Source organism: Budorcas taxicolor, chromosome 8 (assembly GCF_023091745.1).
Source record: "Budorcas taxicolor isolate Tak-1 chromosome 8, Takin1.1, whole genome shotgun sequence".
In the NCBI taxonomy this organism is placed as follows: Eukaryota; Metazoa; Chordata; class Mammalia; order Artiodactyla; family Bovidae; genus Budorcas; species Budorcas taxicolor.
Genome location: NC_068917.1, coordinates 13,672,488 through 13,689,875, shown reverse-complemented (window position 1 = coordinate 13,689,875; position 17,388 = coordinate 13,672,488). Strand labels below are relative to the sequence as shown.

Below are 17,388 nucleotides of genomic sequence, written 5' to 3'. Positions count from 1 at the left end.
ATTAAATGTTTAAAAATCTATCAAGATGTACACTTATGATTTGAGTACTTTTCCATACTAAGATATGTTTCAATAAAAGGTTTACTAATTGAAAAAAAAAACACTAGGTTTTGTCTAGGAAATCTTGTTTTCTAGAGATTTTCTGAACTAGCAGGCAGCATATTTTACACTTTAAAAACTTTTTCCTCTACTTTTATTGTCACATTAGCAGCCCACAGATAGTTCCCTTAATATGTTTTATCCGTTGGAAGCGTTGCTAAGTAAGGGGTCTACTTGTAATAATTGTAGAAGTCTATAGAATGTTATCACTCTGGAGGACAAGGCAGCCTTGCCTGGTACATCCAGAAAGCATCCACAGCCACTGCGGTATTGCAGCCATAGTATCTCTAGGGCTGTGTGCTGTGCACCTTAGTTATACATTGGCTTTGCTCTCACACCTTGTTACTTAGGTTAATTCTGAGTCACTAAGAGCAGAAGTGGTCATTTGCATGTGTTTGTTGTAGAGTCGCACTCTTATCTAGTGATAGGTGCAGAGCTGGTCAAAGCTGTGTGTGATAAATAGCATTTACTTATATTGTCCAGTAACTCAAATTTCCTTTTGGAATGAAGTTTTCTTTTTCCTTATAAAGCTGAAAATCCTGGTTGTGATGGAGAATGTTTAACATCTTAGGACTTTATCCTCCAAGCATTAACTTCACCCTTGCCACCTGTCCTCAGATAGGACTACAAAATGTTGTATCATTTATTGCTCATAATAACTTTTAGCTGTTTCAGTCTTTTATTCTTTTAACATTAGACTGCTTTTGGATATGCAAGCTCAGGATGCTGAAAATGCTAAGAAAGTGTTGGTTTCTCTTGAGAAATTTATCTCCAGAACCTTCTGTCAGTCATGGGAAGTCTTTCAAAGTCCATCCATGTTTGCCCACCTTTTTGACTCTCAGGAGTTACCCGCAGCCCCACTGAGCTGTTTTTCCCAAAAACCAACTGATCAAGTTATAGTTTGGCAGGTCCTGCACTGCCAACACAGATATACACATACACACAGCCTTCCCTCAAACATTGTAATATACTTGCTAATCTCCAAATCCAAAGGCCACTTCTCTGCTGACATTTTATCCAGCCTTACCATTTGTTAATGTTAGAAACTATCTCCAGGGATTTCTCTGGTGGTCCAGTGGTTCGAATCCACCTCCCAGTGCAGGGAATGCAAGTGAGATCCCTGGTCGGGGAAGGTGGATCCCTCGGGACTATCTCCAGTCTTAAATTCTCGCCTCCCTGGCTTTCGTGACTCGGCTGCCTCCTGGTTCCCTTTTTACCTCTAGGACTGTTTCTTTTCTGCTAGATCTTCTTTTTCTCATCACTGCATAAATGTGGCTTCTGTCTTTTGCTCTCTTCTATATATGTGTGTCTTTCTTCTGTTGTCCTGATTTTACCACTTAACACTTCAACGAATCTCATTTTCTCTGCAGTCTTAAGCCTCAGCTCTTAAGTCCAATTGCCGAATACTCTTCACCAGGCACCAGAGGCCTTACACGCACTTCAGTCGTAATGTATCCAATATGGACATACTTCTGCATTCCCCAGTGGTCTCCTCCTCTTCTCTTTCCTGTACTATTTGTGGCCCCGCCATCCACATACTCTCCCAAGCTATACATTTCGGAATCATTCAGGAGGAAGTAGAAAATATTTGGACTCCAGAGCCAGACTAGGGCGAGCTTGAATCCTGGCCCCACCACTTGGTAGCAAACTGTTTGAACTGCTTTGTTCCTCAGTTTCCTCATCTTTAAAATGGGGCAGCTGTGAAGATGGGCAGAGAGAATGCATACTTAGGAAAATGCCTGGCACAGAGCGAGTGCTCATACACCTTTGCTGCTGCTGCTCCTGTTACGGTTCCCTGTACTAATCCAAGAGGTCTAATCCAACGGGAGGTCCTCTCTGTTGCTCCCTCTGAAGAGCTTTTAAAGCTGTCCCCTCCTCTTCACCCGCACCTCCATAGCTTCATGCTTTCGTCAGCTCCCTGCAAAGGCAGACAGCTTCTTATCTAAACCACCAGCCATGTTCTCGTCTAATGTATCATTCACATTGCCAGCAGAATGATGTTTATTAATTTTTAAGTTTATAAAATAAGTGGAATTAATAAACCATTATTAAACAGTATCTGAGAATCCAGCACCTCCTAAGGGGGTCACATCGAAATGCAGTAGTCCTCTGCCACTCTCAACTGTTGCAGCCTAGTGGTGGGGGCGGGGGCCCTAATATTTACCTCTGTTTCCCTCTTCCGTGTTTGGATTGCTTTTTCCCGAGCATCAGTAGAGAGGATCTCTTGTCCTACTGTCGTTGTTCAGTCGCTCGGTTGTGTCTGACTCTCTGCGACCCCATGGACTATAGCACACTGTGCTTCCCTGTCCATCACCAACTCCTGGAGTTTGCTCAGACTCATGTCCACTGAGTCGGTGATGCCATCCAACCATCTCATCCTCTGTCATCCCCTTCTCCTCCTGCCCTCAGTCTTTCTCAGCATCAGGGTCTTTTCCAGTGAATTGGCACTTCACACCAGGTGGCCAAAGTATTGGAGCTTCAGCTTTAGCATCAGACCTTCCAGGTGGTCCAAGTATTGAAGCTTCAGCATCAGTCCTTTAGGATTGACCAGTTTGATCCCCTGGCTATCCATGGGACTCTCAGGTATCTTCTCCAGCACCACAGTTTGAAAGAATCAGTTCTTTGGTGCTCAGCCTTCTTTATGGTCCAACTCTCACATCCATACATGACTACTAGAAAAACTTTAGTTTTGACTATATGGACCTTTGCCAGTAAAGTAATGTCTCTGCTTTCTTTCTTTTTTTTTTTTTAATTTAAATTTATTTATTTTAATTGGAGGCTAATTACTTTACAATATTGTATTAGTTTTGCCATACGTCAACATGAATCTGCCACGGGTGTACACGTGTTCCCCGTCCTGAACCCCCCGCCCACCTCCCTCCATGTTCCATCCCTCTGGGTTGTCCCAGTGCACCAGCCCCAAGCATCCTGTATCGAACCTGGACTGGTGATTTGTTTCACATATGATATTATACACGTTTCAATGCCATTCTCCCAAATCATCCCACCCTCTCCCTCTCCCACAGAGTCCAAAAGACTGTTCTATACATCTGTGTCTCTTTTGCTGTCTCACAGGGTTATCATTACCATCTTTCTAAATTCCATATATATGCATTAGTATAGTGTATTGGTGTTTTTCTTTCTGGCTTACTTCACTCTGTATAATAGGCTCCAGTTTCATCAATCTCATTAGAACTGATTCAAATACATTCTTTTTAATGGCTAAGTAATACTCCATTGTGTATATGTACCACAGCTTTCTTATCCATTCATCTGCTGATGGACATCTAGGTTGTTTCCATGTCCTGGCTATTATAAACAGTGCTGCGATGAACATTGGGGTACACGTGTCTCTTTCAATTCTGGTTTCCTCAGTGTGTATGCCCTTCAGTGGGATTGCTGGGTCATAGGCAGTTCTGTTTCCAGTTTTTTAAGGAATCTCCACACTGTTCTCCTTAGTGGCTGTATTAGTTTGCATTCCCACCAACAGTGTAAGAGGGTTCCCTTTTCTCCACACCCTCTCCAGCATTTATTGCTTGTAGACTTTTGGATCGCAGCCATTCTGACTGGTGTGAAATGGTACCTCATCTGCTTTCTAATATGCTGTCTAGGTTGGTCATAGCTCTTCTTCCAAGAAGCAAGTATCTTTTAATTTTATGCCTGCAGTCAACATCTGCAGTGATTTTGGAGAAAATAAAGTCTGTCACTGTTTCCATTTTTTCCCCATCTATTTGCCATGAAGTGATGGAACCAGATACCATGATCTTAGTTTTTTGAATGTTGAGTTTTAAGCCAGCTTTTTATCTCTCCTCTTTCACTTTCATCAAGAGGCTCTTTAGTTCCTCTTCATTTTCTGCCATTAGGGTGGTGTCATCAGCATATCTGAAGGTTATTGATATTTCTCCTAGCAGTCTTGATTCCGACTTGTGATTCATCCATCCTGGCATTTTACATGATGTACTCTGCATAGGAGTTAATAAGCAAGGTGATAATATACAGCCTTGACATACTCCTTTCCTAATTTGGATCCAGTCATTGTTCCATGTCTAGTTGTAACTGTTGCTTCTTGACCTGCCTACAGGTTTCTCAGGAGGCAGGTAAGGTGGTCTGGTATTCCCATCTGTGTAAGAACTTTCCACAGTTTGTTGTGATCCACACAGTCAAAGGGTTTAGTGTAGTCAGTAAAGCCAAGGTAGATATTTTTCTGGAATTCTGTCATTTTTCTATGATCCAATGGATGACAGCAATTTCATCTGTGGTTCCTCTGCCTTTTCTAAACCCAGTTTGTACATCCGGAAGTTCTTGGTTCACGTACTGTTAAAGCCTAGCTTGAAGGACTTTGAGCATTACCTTCCTAGAGTGTGAAATGAGTGCATCTATACAGTAGTTTGAACATTTTTTGGCATTGCCCTTCTTTGGGATTGGAATGAAAACTGACCTTTTCCAGTCCTGTGGCCACTGCTGAGTGTTCCAGATTTGCTGGTGTATTGAGTGAAGCACTTTAACAGCATCATCTTTTAGGATTTGAAATGACTCAGCTTGAATTCCATCACCTCCACTAGCTTTGTTCATAGTAATGCTTCCTAAGGTGTCAGGATCCAGCCCCGGTGGATGCAGGGTAATTTGAAGGGGAGACAGCGTCGGCAATTAGGAAAGAATTATTTATTTAGAGATATAAAGAGAGATTAAGAAAGAACAATGTAGTGGAGAAAATAATAGGGAAAAGAGGCTGAATTCCTTGGTTTACACAAGAAGCCAATAAAGTCTCAAGACAAGAGACTTGCACCGTCTGCGTAGGCCGCAGGCGCCCTCCCGGTCTCCCGAAGGAGTGGAGACGCAAAGCGCCTCCCCGTTCAGGTCTTAGAAACCCAGGCAAAATTAGTAGACACGGTGAGCCTTTGTGTTCCAGGCGGGAACTCAGCCTGAAAAGGAGAATGGGAGAGAAGACAACACAGGGAGACCAGTCTTTGCAGGAACTGATCCAACTCTATTTTTCAGGGCAGCTTTTATACTTCAGGTTGTACATAGAGATAAATGGAGAATACAAAGTCATGCAGGGTCAGTGGTCCTAACCTTTGTTGAGACCAGATGCTTCTTTATACATACATACAAAGGTCTTAGGTGGTTTTGCATCATCTTCTGGCCAGGGGGCCTGCTAACATTTTATGACCCTTTCTTTATGATAACGGTCAGTCAACCAGAAAACTTATTTTTTCCAGAGGTGATTTTTCTTAAACCAGGCGCCACCCTCCAAAGGCACTAGATAAAGTTGCATTCCTATAGGGCAAAGGTCTAATGGACTATAATCAAGAAAAGAGTTTACTAGCCTAAGGTCTAATGTGATTAATATCAAAGATTATTACTTATTTTTCCCATCATACGCCAGTTATATCAATTAATGTATATGAGGGACAAGGGATATGGAGACTTAGCAACAAATATTGGCTCAACAATGAAGCACTCCACCGGTATATTTCTAAAAACCCACTAATACTACACTAATAATTTCTAACCTCTCAAAAGACTCTGTATTTAGAAAGTTCAGAACATCTGGTGCCTCTCACGGTTGGGAGGCTATGAACAATTACATGTGGTTGTAAGAGGCTGGACAAACTTGTCAGGCAGGCTAGAGAGCCATCAGAAGAGTTTTTGGACTGAAACACTCTTGTTACGCCCAGGAAACTTATTAACTGGAGCTCCAAGTTAACTCCTTTCAGAAGAAGGTGGTGGGGGACAGCCCCCCTGTAATGTCAAAAGAGTAAGTGGAAGGCATAATGCAGTAAGGCAGGCAGACTCTGGTTTTGGGGGTACATGCTCGAAAAAGTCCAGGGGGACCCCTGAGGCCTGATCCCGCCTTTGCATTTGTCAGGCCCCTTTCCTCATGACCTTTGCCACGGGCGGGATTCCCCATGCTGGCTCCCGGCACTAAGGCCCACTTGACCACATTCTAGGATGTCTGGCTCTAAGTGGGTGACCACACATCATGGTTATCCGGGTCATGAAGACTTTTTTTGTATAGTTCTGTGTATTCTTGCCACCTCTTCTTACTTAATCTCTTCTGCTTCTGTTAGATCCTTACCATTGCTCTCCTTTGTTGTGCCCATCTTTGCATGGAAAGTTCCCTTTCCCAATTTGGAATCAGTCCATTGTTCCATGTATTACTGTTACGAGAGTTAAAGAGTTCATGATTTTAACTCTCCTCCCGTTCTCTCAGTATTGTAGCTCACTATTTTAGTTACGTTAGTAGTCAGTGTTTGCATTACAGTTCTTACGTAAATTATTATTATTCGGATGGATCCAAGTAATACGCCCTGTGCTTAGTCTCTCAGTCTTGTCCGACTCTGTGACCCCATGGAGTGTAGCCTGCCAGGCTCCCCTGTCAATGGAATTTCCCAGTCAAGAATACTGGAGTGGGTCGCCATTTCCTTCTCCAAGGGCTCTTCCCCGCCAGGGATCAAACTCGCATCTCCTGTGTCTCCTGCATTGCAGATGGATTCTTTACTCACTGAGCCATTGGGGAAGCCAGTATATCATACTTTCTTTTCTTAAGTAACTTTTTGTTTTTCTTCCAGTTAACTATAAAATCATCTCTCTTTTTTTTTTTCTTTTATCTTGCATATTAGTTCTCCAAGTTCCTGTAACCCTCAAATGTGCCTGTTCAGTGTTAAAGCCCCTCTGTCACTGGCCAACCCTGTCAGATACTCTTAAGTTCCATTTTTAGACTGAAGATATAACTCTTGGACCTGTAACCTTCCAGCTCCAACCTGGACTGGCGATTCTCTGTCTAGTTCAAAGGTGTCTTCCTTAGGGCTCCTCTTCTGACTCTCTACAGTCAGAACCTTTGTTTTAGAAACCAAATTAATCCTTTTTATTGGTTTATTCCTTTACTTGGGCTTCCTTGATGGCTCAGATGATAAAGAATCTGCCTGCAATGCGGGAGACCCAGGTCTGCTCCCTGGGTTGGAAGATCCCCTGGAGCAGAAAATGGCAACCCTCTCCAGTATTCTTGCCTGGAGAATCCCCATGGACAGAGGAGCCTGGAGGGCTACAGTTCATGGGGTTGCAAAGAGGCAGGCACAACTGAACAACTAACACTTCACACTTCAACACTTCCTTTACTAAAACACATTCTCCAGCAGGTTCCGAAGAAAGGATTCATCATGGAAAGTAAGCCTTTTACATGTTCAGGAATGTCTCTGTTCTGTCTTCCACCTTTGCACTTAACAGAATTCTATAAAGCCATTTTCCCTCCTGTTTTTCTTTTTTAAAACATTACGCCGTTGTCTTGTAGCTCTTCTAGTGCTGCTAAGAAGCACATTGTCATTCTTATTCCTAATACTGTATTCCTTATTCCTTAAAAACTACAATATATATAACCTGGGTTTTTTTCACTCTGGAGAAAGTGATGTATCACAGTGGTGTATCTTAAGAGAGTTTTTTAAAAATTAATCCTGCTATATTTTGACCCACTCTTACCATCTGAGATATTTCTTTGTACTATGGGATACTTTTTCCTGTTTCATTCTCTGTGTTCTGTTTCTAAAACTCATATTAGAAATGTTGGATCTCCCGGGTTGATTATCTGATATTCTTAACTTTTCTGTTTTTGTCTTTTTTTTTCCCCCGCTTTCTTATTATTTTCTCACTTCATCTTTCAACTTTTCTACTAGATGTTTTGGTTATAGTTTTAATTTCCAAGAGTTCTTTCTTATATTCTTATTGTTCAGTTCTCTAGCATCCTCTTATTTTCTGTGTGTCTGTGTGTGTTTGCTCAGTCATGTCCAACTCTTTGTGGCCCCCTGGACTGTAGCACTCCAGGCTCCTCTGTTCATGGAATTTTCCAGGCAAAAATACTGGAGTAGGTTGTCATTTCCTTCTCTAGGGGATCTTCCTGACCCAGGGATCAAACAGACCCACGTCTCTTGCGTCTCCTACATTGGCAAGTTCTTTGCCACCCGGGAAGCCCTTTATGGATGTACTAGATCTTCTCTCTCTAAAGGAATTAATAGTTTGTTTTTTTAAGGTTTATTTTTCCTTCATGTGATGCCTCTGTTTCCTCCAAGTTCCTCTGTTTCTTTTTGTTTCTGGTCTACCTTTCCTGTTTTAGACTTCCCCCCAAGTATCTGGTAATCGTTAGCCAAATGGTAATGCTCTAAAGGTGAGGAGCTGAAAAACCAGATCACAAACTCTTTGTGGCTTGTTGATGGTATACCTCACAGTAATCAGCCTTCCTTTCTTTAGGGGATTCCCAAATGTCAGTACCCTGAACTCTTATTTAGGACCATTTATTTAATCCAGAGACAAACTCTCCAGCTTGCTCTTGGGGGCTGTGGGGGATGTGTGTGTAGGTCACAGCAAACTGGTTACTGGTGTCCAGGGAGCAGGGTGGGGCCCACCATTTACCATGCTGGCTTTCACTTAATCTCCTTGTTTTCAAGCTCTGATCCTCACTCACATCTTCTTTTGCACCTGGCATCTCAGAGTCCTGCAGCTTTCTAGTTTCTCCAGGGAACAAACGGGCAGGTGACTGCCTGTAGAAGGACTCAGAGATTAGGGGAATTAGAGATAAGTCTGTGAAAAGACTTTGATCCAGTGCTGTCTTCCCTCCTGCCTGGTGCCTGCTGTTTCTGATTTACGTGCCTTCCTGGGACTCTGGGGTGACTGAGCTGCCCTTTCATCGTATGCTCCTTCGCAGATAGTTTGCCTGCAGTTTTCTGCATTTGCAGCATTTGCCAATCTTCCATCTTCTGTCTTCCAGAAATTCACTGCCATCGCTTACTCCTCCTCCTCTCTCGTCTGATGTTCCCTCTGTTCCTCTGAGTTTATGCTTTAAAAAATATTTCCTGTCATTTTAGTGTGATTTTGGAAGGAAAGGGAAGAAACACATATTTCAATTCTCTGTGTTTAACCAGAAATCCTGCACCAATTCCGTCTATCATCATCCTTATGAAAGGATTATATCAGCCCTTATATCTGCTAAATTTATTAGGCAAGTAGCCAGAAGTACTTTGCTGAAATCCTATGTTCCCCATATGGATGCAGACTAGGTGGAGAGTGACTTGCATACATACTCTTTGTGGATGGCTATAGAATATTTATTAAAGACTGGATGACTCTTTCAAATATAAATGTTACAGGGAAAATTACACACAGTTACAGCAGACTGTCCCTCAGAGCCAATGGTGCACAAAGATTACAGCATTTAAGATGATACTAGGAATCAATGAGAGAGATCGAAAACTCAGTAGTTATATCTCTTTGGAAAGCAAGTTACACAATGGAAAGCTCTGGAGTAATAACAGCACAAGATAGAAAGCATTTACTCCATTCACAAGATACAGTACTCTGGCCATTTAGATACTAATGCCAGGTCGGGGTGAGAGGGAACTATATGAATCCACTTTAATTCCTCCATCACATGTCAAGTGGAATCTAGATAAGAGCAGATTTGCGGTCCAGAATCATAGAAAGGAGAAGGATTGATGTCTCCTTGCTTTATCCCAAGTAAAGAAATAAGCCAGCTGGGGTGATACAGTGCAGGAAATGACTGTGTCAGAAGAGATGAATTAGCTGTATCGCTCAGCTTCCAGGTGACAAATGGACTGTGTGTGTCTTCTGGGTTAGGAATGGCACCCATTGGCCTGAGAGCAACACAGTCATACCCAGGGGTTGGCATACTTTCTCTGCAGAGGGCCACACAGGAAACATTGTAGGTCTTGCAGCCCAGATAATGATCCATGTCACTTTTAAAAGTCACTTTTAAATATATTTCATTATTAAAGGAGGATACGGTCTGGAGGCGAAGGCAGGCATCAGATAAATCGTCAGTGTGATGATGTTAAGAAAGCAATAATAACAGAATTCCCCTCCTCCAAAAAAATTTAAGTGAAGCAACTTGTATTTGAAGGTCAGTGAGACCTCGTTGAAGAACTGGCATTCAAGCTGAGACCTAAAGGTGAGCTAGATGAAGAAAACCTGATAAGATTTCCAGGCAGAGGGAATGGCCTTTGCCACAGCGGGAAGACAAGGTGGGGAGGCTGGCAGGGACACCGCAGCAGTGGCCAGGAGCTGGGCCAGCCGGGGCTTGGGCATCCAGCACCCAAGTGTCTTGCTCCTGTGAGACTGTAAAAACAGTGAGTTTCTGTTCTGTCTCCCCTCGCTTGATGGAAAGTAGTCTAGGGACCAGGCAGGTGGTGTGAGAGAAGTTGGCCCCGGATGGAAGCTTCACCACGGGTAATCTCCATGTAACTAATGGAGCTCATCTCTCTCCACAGGAGTTTTTCGAGAACCCAGCTTTCCGTCCTGACGGTTTGAAACTCTACCCGACCCTGGTGATTCGTGGGACAGGGCTCTATGAGCTGTGGAAGTCAGGAAGATACAAGAGTTACTCCCCGAGCGACCTGATCGAATTGGTAGCCCGGATCCTGGCCCTCGTGCCCCCGTGGACTCGGGTGTACCGCGTGCAGAGGTAGCGTGTTACCTTACATGCCAGCCGTCATTGGTGACGACGCGTCTGTCTATCCACACTTTCTAATGAGCACAGTGTCGTTGAAAATTGATGGGTTTGAATTTTTTTCATTACAAATGGGACGCCAGGAATGCTCTCCGTAGACAGAGGGCCTGGGAACAAATGGGACGCCAGGAATGCTGTCTGTATACAGAGAGCCTGGGAACAAATGGGACACTAGGAATGCTCTCCGTAGACAGAGGGTCTGGAAACAAATGGGACACTAGGAATGCTCTCCGTAGACAGAGGGTCTGGAAACAAATGGGACGCCAGGAATGCTGTCTGTATACAGAGGGCCTGGGAACAAATGGGACGCCAGGAATGCTGTCTGTATACAGAGGGCCTGGGAACAGATGGGACGCCAGGAATGCTGTCTGTAGACAGAGGGCCTGGGAACAGATGGGACGCCAGGAATGCTGTCTGTAGACAGAGGGCCTGGGAACAGATGGGACGCCAGGAATGCTGTCTGTAGACAGAGGGCCTGGGAACAGATGGGACGCCAGGAATGCGCTCTGTAGACAGAGGGCCTGGGAACAAATGGGACGCCAGGAATGCTGTCTGTAGACAGAGGGCCTGGGAACAAATGGGACGCCAGGAATGCTGTCTATAGACAGAGGGCTTGGGGATGAGGCGTGTCCAGGCTGCTCTCTAGGGTCACGAGTGTCCATGTGCTCACTCCTCCACTCATTCATGAGCCAGGAGGTGGACGGAGGGTGATGGCCAGCAGGGTGGTGTTGGGTGGCAGGAGCCTGTGGTCTCAGTCCGTGTTTCCTCTTCCGGATCTGCTCCAGCCCAGACCCTGTACTGACTGAGAGGACACACTATGGCCATGTGTGTTCTACCCCTGTTCTAGAGCCTCTGAAAGAGTAGCAACAGGCATTCTTCACTGATACTGATGTAAGTATGGAGAGTGACCTATTCCTGCTGGCATGAAGGAAATCATCTGAACTGTTTTTTCTAGGAGAGAGAATCTGAGATCTCGTTTACAATCATGGTTTTTGTTTTTCCTTCTTGTCTGTGCTCTGAGGCATACAGGATCTTAGTTCCCTGATCAGGGATCAGAACGATGCCCCCTGCAGTGGAGTTTAGTTCAGTTCACTCACTCAGTTGTGTCCGACTCTTTGCCACCCCATGGACTGCAGCACACCAGGCCTCCCTATCCATGACTAACTTCCTAGAGCTTGTTCAAACTCATGTCCATCGAGTTGGTGATGCCATCCGACCATCTCATCCTCTGTTGTCCCTTTCTCCTCCCGCCTTCAATCTTTCCCAGGATCAGGGTCTTTTCCTATGAGTCAGTTCTTCACATCAAGTGGCCAAAGTATTGGCGTTACAGCTTCAACATCAGTCTTTCCAATGAATATTCAGGACTGATTTTCTTTAGGGTTGACTGGTTTGATCTCTTTGCAGTCCAAGGGATTCTCAAGAGTTTTCTCCAACACCACAGTTCAAAAGCATCTAATTGTTCGGCATTCAGCTTTCTTTGTAGTCCAACTCTCACATCTATCTATACATGACCACTGGAAAAACCATAGCCTTGACTAGACGGATCTTTGTTGACAAAGTAGTGTCTGTGCTTTTTAATATGCTGTCTAGGTGGGTCATAGCTTTTCTTCCAAGGAGCAAGTGTCTTTTAATTTCATGGCTGCAGTCACCATCTGCAGTGATTCTGGAGCCCCCCCAAAATAAAGTCTCTCGCTCTTTGCATTGTTTCCCCATCTATTTGCCATGAAGTGATGGGACCAGATGCCATGATCTTAGTTTTCTGAATGTTGAGTTTTAAGTCAGCTTTTTCACTCTCCTCTTTTACTTTCATCAAGAGGTTCTTTAGTTCTTCTTCAATTTTTGCCATTAGGGTGGTGTCATCTGCATATCTGAGGTTATTGATATTTTTCCTGGCAACCTTGATTCCAGCTTGTGCTTCATCCAGCCTGGCATTTCGCATGATGTACTCTGCATATAAGTTAAATAAGCAGGGTGACAATATACAGCCTTCACATACTCCTTTCCCGATTTGGAACCAGTCTGTTGTTCCATGTCCAGTTCTAACTGTTGCTTCCTGACCTGCATACAGATTTCTCAAGAGGCAGGTATGGTGGTCTGGTATTCCCATCTCTTTTAAGAATTTTCCACAGTTTGTTGTGATCCACACAGTCAAATCTTTAACATAGTCGATGAAGCATGAGTAGATGTTTTTCTGAAACTCTCTTGCTTTTTCGATGATCCAGCAGATGTTGGCAATTTGATCTCTGGTTCCTCTGCCTTTTCTAAATCCAGCTTGAACATCTGGAAGTTCACAGTTCATGTACTATTGAAGCCTGGCTTGGAGAATTTTGAGCATTACTTTACTAGCATGTGAGATGAGTGCAACTGTGCAGTAATTTGAACATTCTTTGGCATTGCCCTTCTTTGGGATTGGAATGAAAACTGACCTTTTCCAGTCCTGTGGCCTCTGCTGAATTTTCTAAAGTTGCTGGCATATTGAGTGCAGCACTTTCACAGCATCATCTTTCAGGATTTGAAATAGCTCAACTGGAATTCCATCACCTCCACTAGCTTTGTTCATAGTGATGCTTCCTAAGGCCCACTTAACTTCACTTTCTAGGATGTCTGGCTCTAGGTGAGTGATCACACCATTGTGCTTATCTGGGTCATGAAGATCTTTTTTGTAGATTTCTGCTGTGTATGCTTTTTTATATCTTCTACTTCTGTTAGGTCCATACCATTTCTGTCCTTTATTGTGCCCACCTTTGCATGAAATGTTCCCTTGGTATCTCTAATTTTCTTGAAGAGATCTCTAGTCTTTCCCATTCTATTGTTTTCTTCTATTTCTTTGCATTGATCACTGAGGAAGACTTTCTTATCTCTCCTTGCTATTCTTTGGAACTCTGCATTCAATTGGGTATATCTTTCCTTTTCTCCTTTGCCTTCTGCTTCTCTTCTTTACTCAGCTATGTGTAAGGCCTCCTCAGACAACCAGTTTGCCTTTTTGCATTTCTTTTTCTTGGGGATAGTCTTGATCACTGCCTCCAGTACAGTGTCACAAACCTCTGTCCATAGTTTTTCAGGCACTCTATCAGATCTAATCCCTTAAATCTGTTTGTTACTTCCACTGTATAATCATAAGGGATTTGATTTAAGGTCATACCTGAATGATCCAGTGGTTTTCTCTATGTTCTTCAGTTTAAGTCTGAATTTGGCAATAAGGAGTTCATGATCTAAGACACAGTCATCTCCTAGTCTTGTTTTGCTGATTGTATAGAGCTTCTCCATCTTTGGCTGCAACGGATATAATCAGTCTGATTTCGGTATTGACCATCCAGTGATGTCCATTTGTCTTCTCCAAGAGTCTTCTGTCCAAGAGCCTGCTGTTGTGTTGTTGGAAGAGAGTAGTTGCTATGACCAGTGCGTTCTCTTGGCAAAACTCAGTCTTTGTTCTGCTTCATTTTGTTCCAAGGCCTAATTTGCCTGTTACTCCAGGTATCTCTTGACTTCCTACTTTTGCATTCCAGTCCCCTATAATGAAAAGGACATCTTTTTTGGGTGTTAGTTCTAGAAGGTTTTGTAGGTCCTCATAGAACCATCCAACTTTAGCTTCTTCAGCATTACTGGTTGGAGCATAGACTTGGATTACTGTGATCTTGAATGGTTTGCCTTGCCTCTGACAAATAGATCATTCTGTCATTTTTGAGATTGCATCCAAGTACTGCATTTCGGACTCTTTTGTTGACCATGATGGCTACTCCATTTCTTCTGAGGGATTCCTGCCCACAGTAGTAGATATAATGGTCATCTGAGTTAAATCCACCGATTCCAGTCCATTTTAGTTCGCTGATTCCTAAGTGTTGATGTTTACTCTTGCCATCTCCTGTTTGACCACTTCCAATTTACCTTGATTCATGGACCTAATGTTCCAGGTTCCTATGCAGTATTGTTCTTTACAGCATCGGATTTTACTTCCATCACCAGTCACATCCACAACTGGGTGTTGTTTTTGCTTTGGTTCCATCTCTTAATTTTTTCTGGAGTTATTTCTCCTTTCTTCTCCAGTAGCATATTGGGCACCTACTGACCTGGGGAGTTTATCTTTTAGTGTCCTATCTTTTTGCTTTTTCATACTGTTCACGGGGTTCTTAAGGCAAGAATACTGAAGTGGTTTGCCATTCCCTTCTCCAGTGGACCATGTTTTGTCAGAACTCTCCACCATGACCCGCCTGTCTTGGGTGGCCCTAGTTTCATTGAGTTAGACAAGGCTGTGGTCCATGTGATCAGTTTGGTTAGTTTTCTGTGACTGTGGTTTTCAGTCTGTCTGCCCTCTGATGGATAAGGATAAGAGGCTTATGGAAGCTTCCTGATGGGAGAGACAGACTGAGGGGGAAGCTGGATCTTGTTCAGATGGCCATGCTCAGTAAATCTTTAATCCAATTTTCTGTTGATGGGCGGGGCTGTGTTCCCTCCCTGTTGTTTGACCTGAGACCAAACTATGGTGGAGGTAATGAAGATAATGACGACCTCCTTCAAAAGGTCCCCTGGACACACTGCCACACTCAGTGCCCCCGACCCTGCAGCAGGCCACCGCTGACCCACGCCTCTGCCAGAGACTCCTGGACGCTCACAGGCAAGTCTGGGTCAGTCTCTTGTGGTCACTGCTCCTTTCTCCTGGGTCCTGGTGTGCACAAGGTTCTGTTTGTGCCCTCCAAGAGTCTGTTTCCCCAGTCCTGTGCAAGTTCTGGCAGCTCTGTGGTGGGGTTAATGGCGACCTCCTCCAAGAGGGCTTATGCCACAGCCAGGTCTGCTGCACAGAGCCCCTGCCCCTGCGGCAGGCCACTGCTGACCTGTATTTCCTCAGGAGACACTTAAACACTCTGGCTCAGTCTCTGTGGGGCCTCCTGGTGCACACAAGGTTTTGTTTGAGCCCTTGGAGCATCTCTGATGGGTATGGGGTTTGTTTCTAAATGCAGTTTCACCCCTCCTGCCGTCTTGCTGGGGCTTCTCCTTTGCCCTTGGATGTGGGGTATTATCTCTTTTTGGTGGGATCCAACATTGTCCTGTCAACAGTTGTTCAGCGGCGAGTTGTAATTTTGGAGTTTTTGAAGGAGAAGATGAGCGCATGTCCTTCTCTGCCATCTTGCAGATATACTGTAGTGGGAGAGTGGAGCGCTAACCACTGGACACTCAGGGAAGTTCCACCCCCGCCTTTTTTTCCTAACTAGAAACATAACACTGAAGATAAAATTTAAAAGCCATAAAGTTACCTACTTACTACAATCCTGACAAAGCCATTCCTGCATTTCCTGGTTGTTAAGGCACATTTCCACCACCCTGGTCAAAACCACCCAGATTCTAATATTACCAGTAAAAGGCCAAATGGGATTAACAAATGGATGTCCTGTCAGCTATCCTGTGACTAATACTCTGCTGAGCACAAAGACTGTGCTACTCATAACATACAGCAGAACTGTCAACTATGGGAAAATCATCAAGGATGTAAAATAATGGATTTGCTTAAAGGTCAAAGGGTGTTTGGGCTTCCTGGGTGACTCGGTGGTAAAGAATCCACCTGCCAATGCAGGAGACGCAGGTTTGATCCCTGGTTTGGGAAGATCCTCTGAAGTAGGAAATGGCAGCCTACTCCAGTATCCTTGCCTGGAGAATCCCATGAGCAGAGGAGCCTGATGGGCTACAGTCCATGGGGTCGCAAAGAGTCAGACATGACTGAGCAACTAAACAAGAACAACATCAAAGAATGTACACATTTCTGCCACAACATGTTGATTTCTTAAATTTTTATAATTGTTGGCCCACCATATTTTAAGTACAGTTAAAAATACAAAGGAGAAGGACTTCCTCGGTGGTCCAGTGGTTAAGACTCTGTGCTCCCAATGCCAGTCTCCATGCTCCATGATCCTAAGTTCGAATCCTGGTTAGGGAACTTGGATCCTGCATGCTGTATGATGTAACCATAAATAAATAAATATACAACAATTTCTTTTTAAAAAAATTACTAAGGAGATAGTGATGAGAAAATTCAGTTATCACAATAATTTGCATTCTCCTCTTTCTCTTTCACCTTCCTGGAACAATTCAGCCTAAGAGACATTAGGAGGTACTGAGCCATGCAGGCGTCCGCATGGAGATCTAGGGAGCAATGGGACCCAGAGCTCGGGGAGGAGTTCTTGTGGAGGAGTCAGTTGCAGGGTTCAGGCTGGAGCAGCCCAGATGTGAGGGGGGACATTCTTGCTGATGCCTGCCCTTGGCACCATTTGTCAGCAGGGCAAGGGGAGTGTGTCCAGGGGATCCAGAGATGAGGACAGAAAGAAAGGGTCAGTAACATGGAGGAGGTGGATCTAGTAGGTAGACAATATTAAGGGTAACGGAGCTGGGTTTTTGTTATCTGAAAAGGGAATATGTCATTGTTGTGCAGTTGCTAAGTAATGCCCGACTCTTTGTGACCCCATGGACTGTAGCCCTCCAGGCTGCTCTGTCCATGGGATTCTCCAGGCAAGCATACTGCCATTCCCTTCTGCAGGGGATCTTCCCAACCTAGGGATCAAGCCTGCTTTGGCAGGCAGGTTCTTTACCATCAGGGAAGCCTGAAAATGGAACTACAAATATGAAAAAGGAAAAAATTAGAATATACCACATGGTGTTCTGGAATAGGGGATACTGGTGTGAACTTGTGGTTTTCAACCTGATGGTAGCTATAGAAATAATTGTAACAAACGATAAGAAATACAGTATGTGTATGTGGACATGTCCTGTTCACAGTCTATTTAAGGGCG

The 17,388-nt window shown here is 44.0% G+C and overlaps 1 protein-coding gene across 1 annotated transcript in view; it reads left to right on the top strand.

The window, feature by feature from the left end:
• Nucleotides 1-17,388, top strand: part of ELP3 (elongator acetyltransferase complex subunit 3) — a 124,639-nt gene that overhangs the window by 52,538 nt on the left and 54,713 nt on the right. Inside the window, exon 10 of the mRNA XM_052644852.1 lies at nt 10,374-10,567. Within this exon, the coding sequence (XP_052500812.1) occupies nt 10,374-10,567 (194 nt within the window). The remainder of the gene's footprint in view (nt 1-10,373; nt 10,568-17,388) is intronic.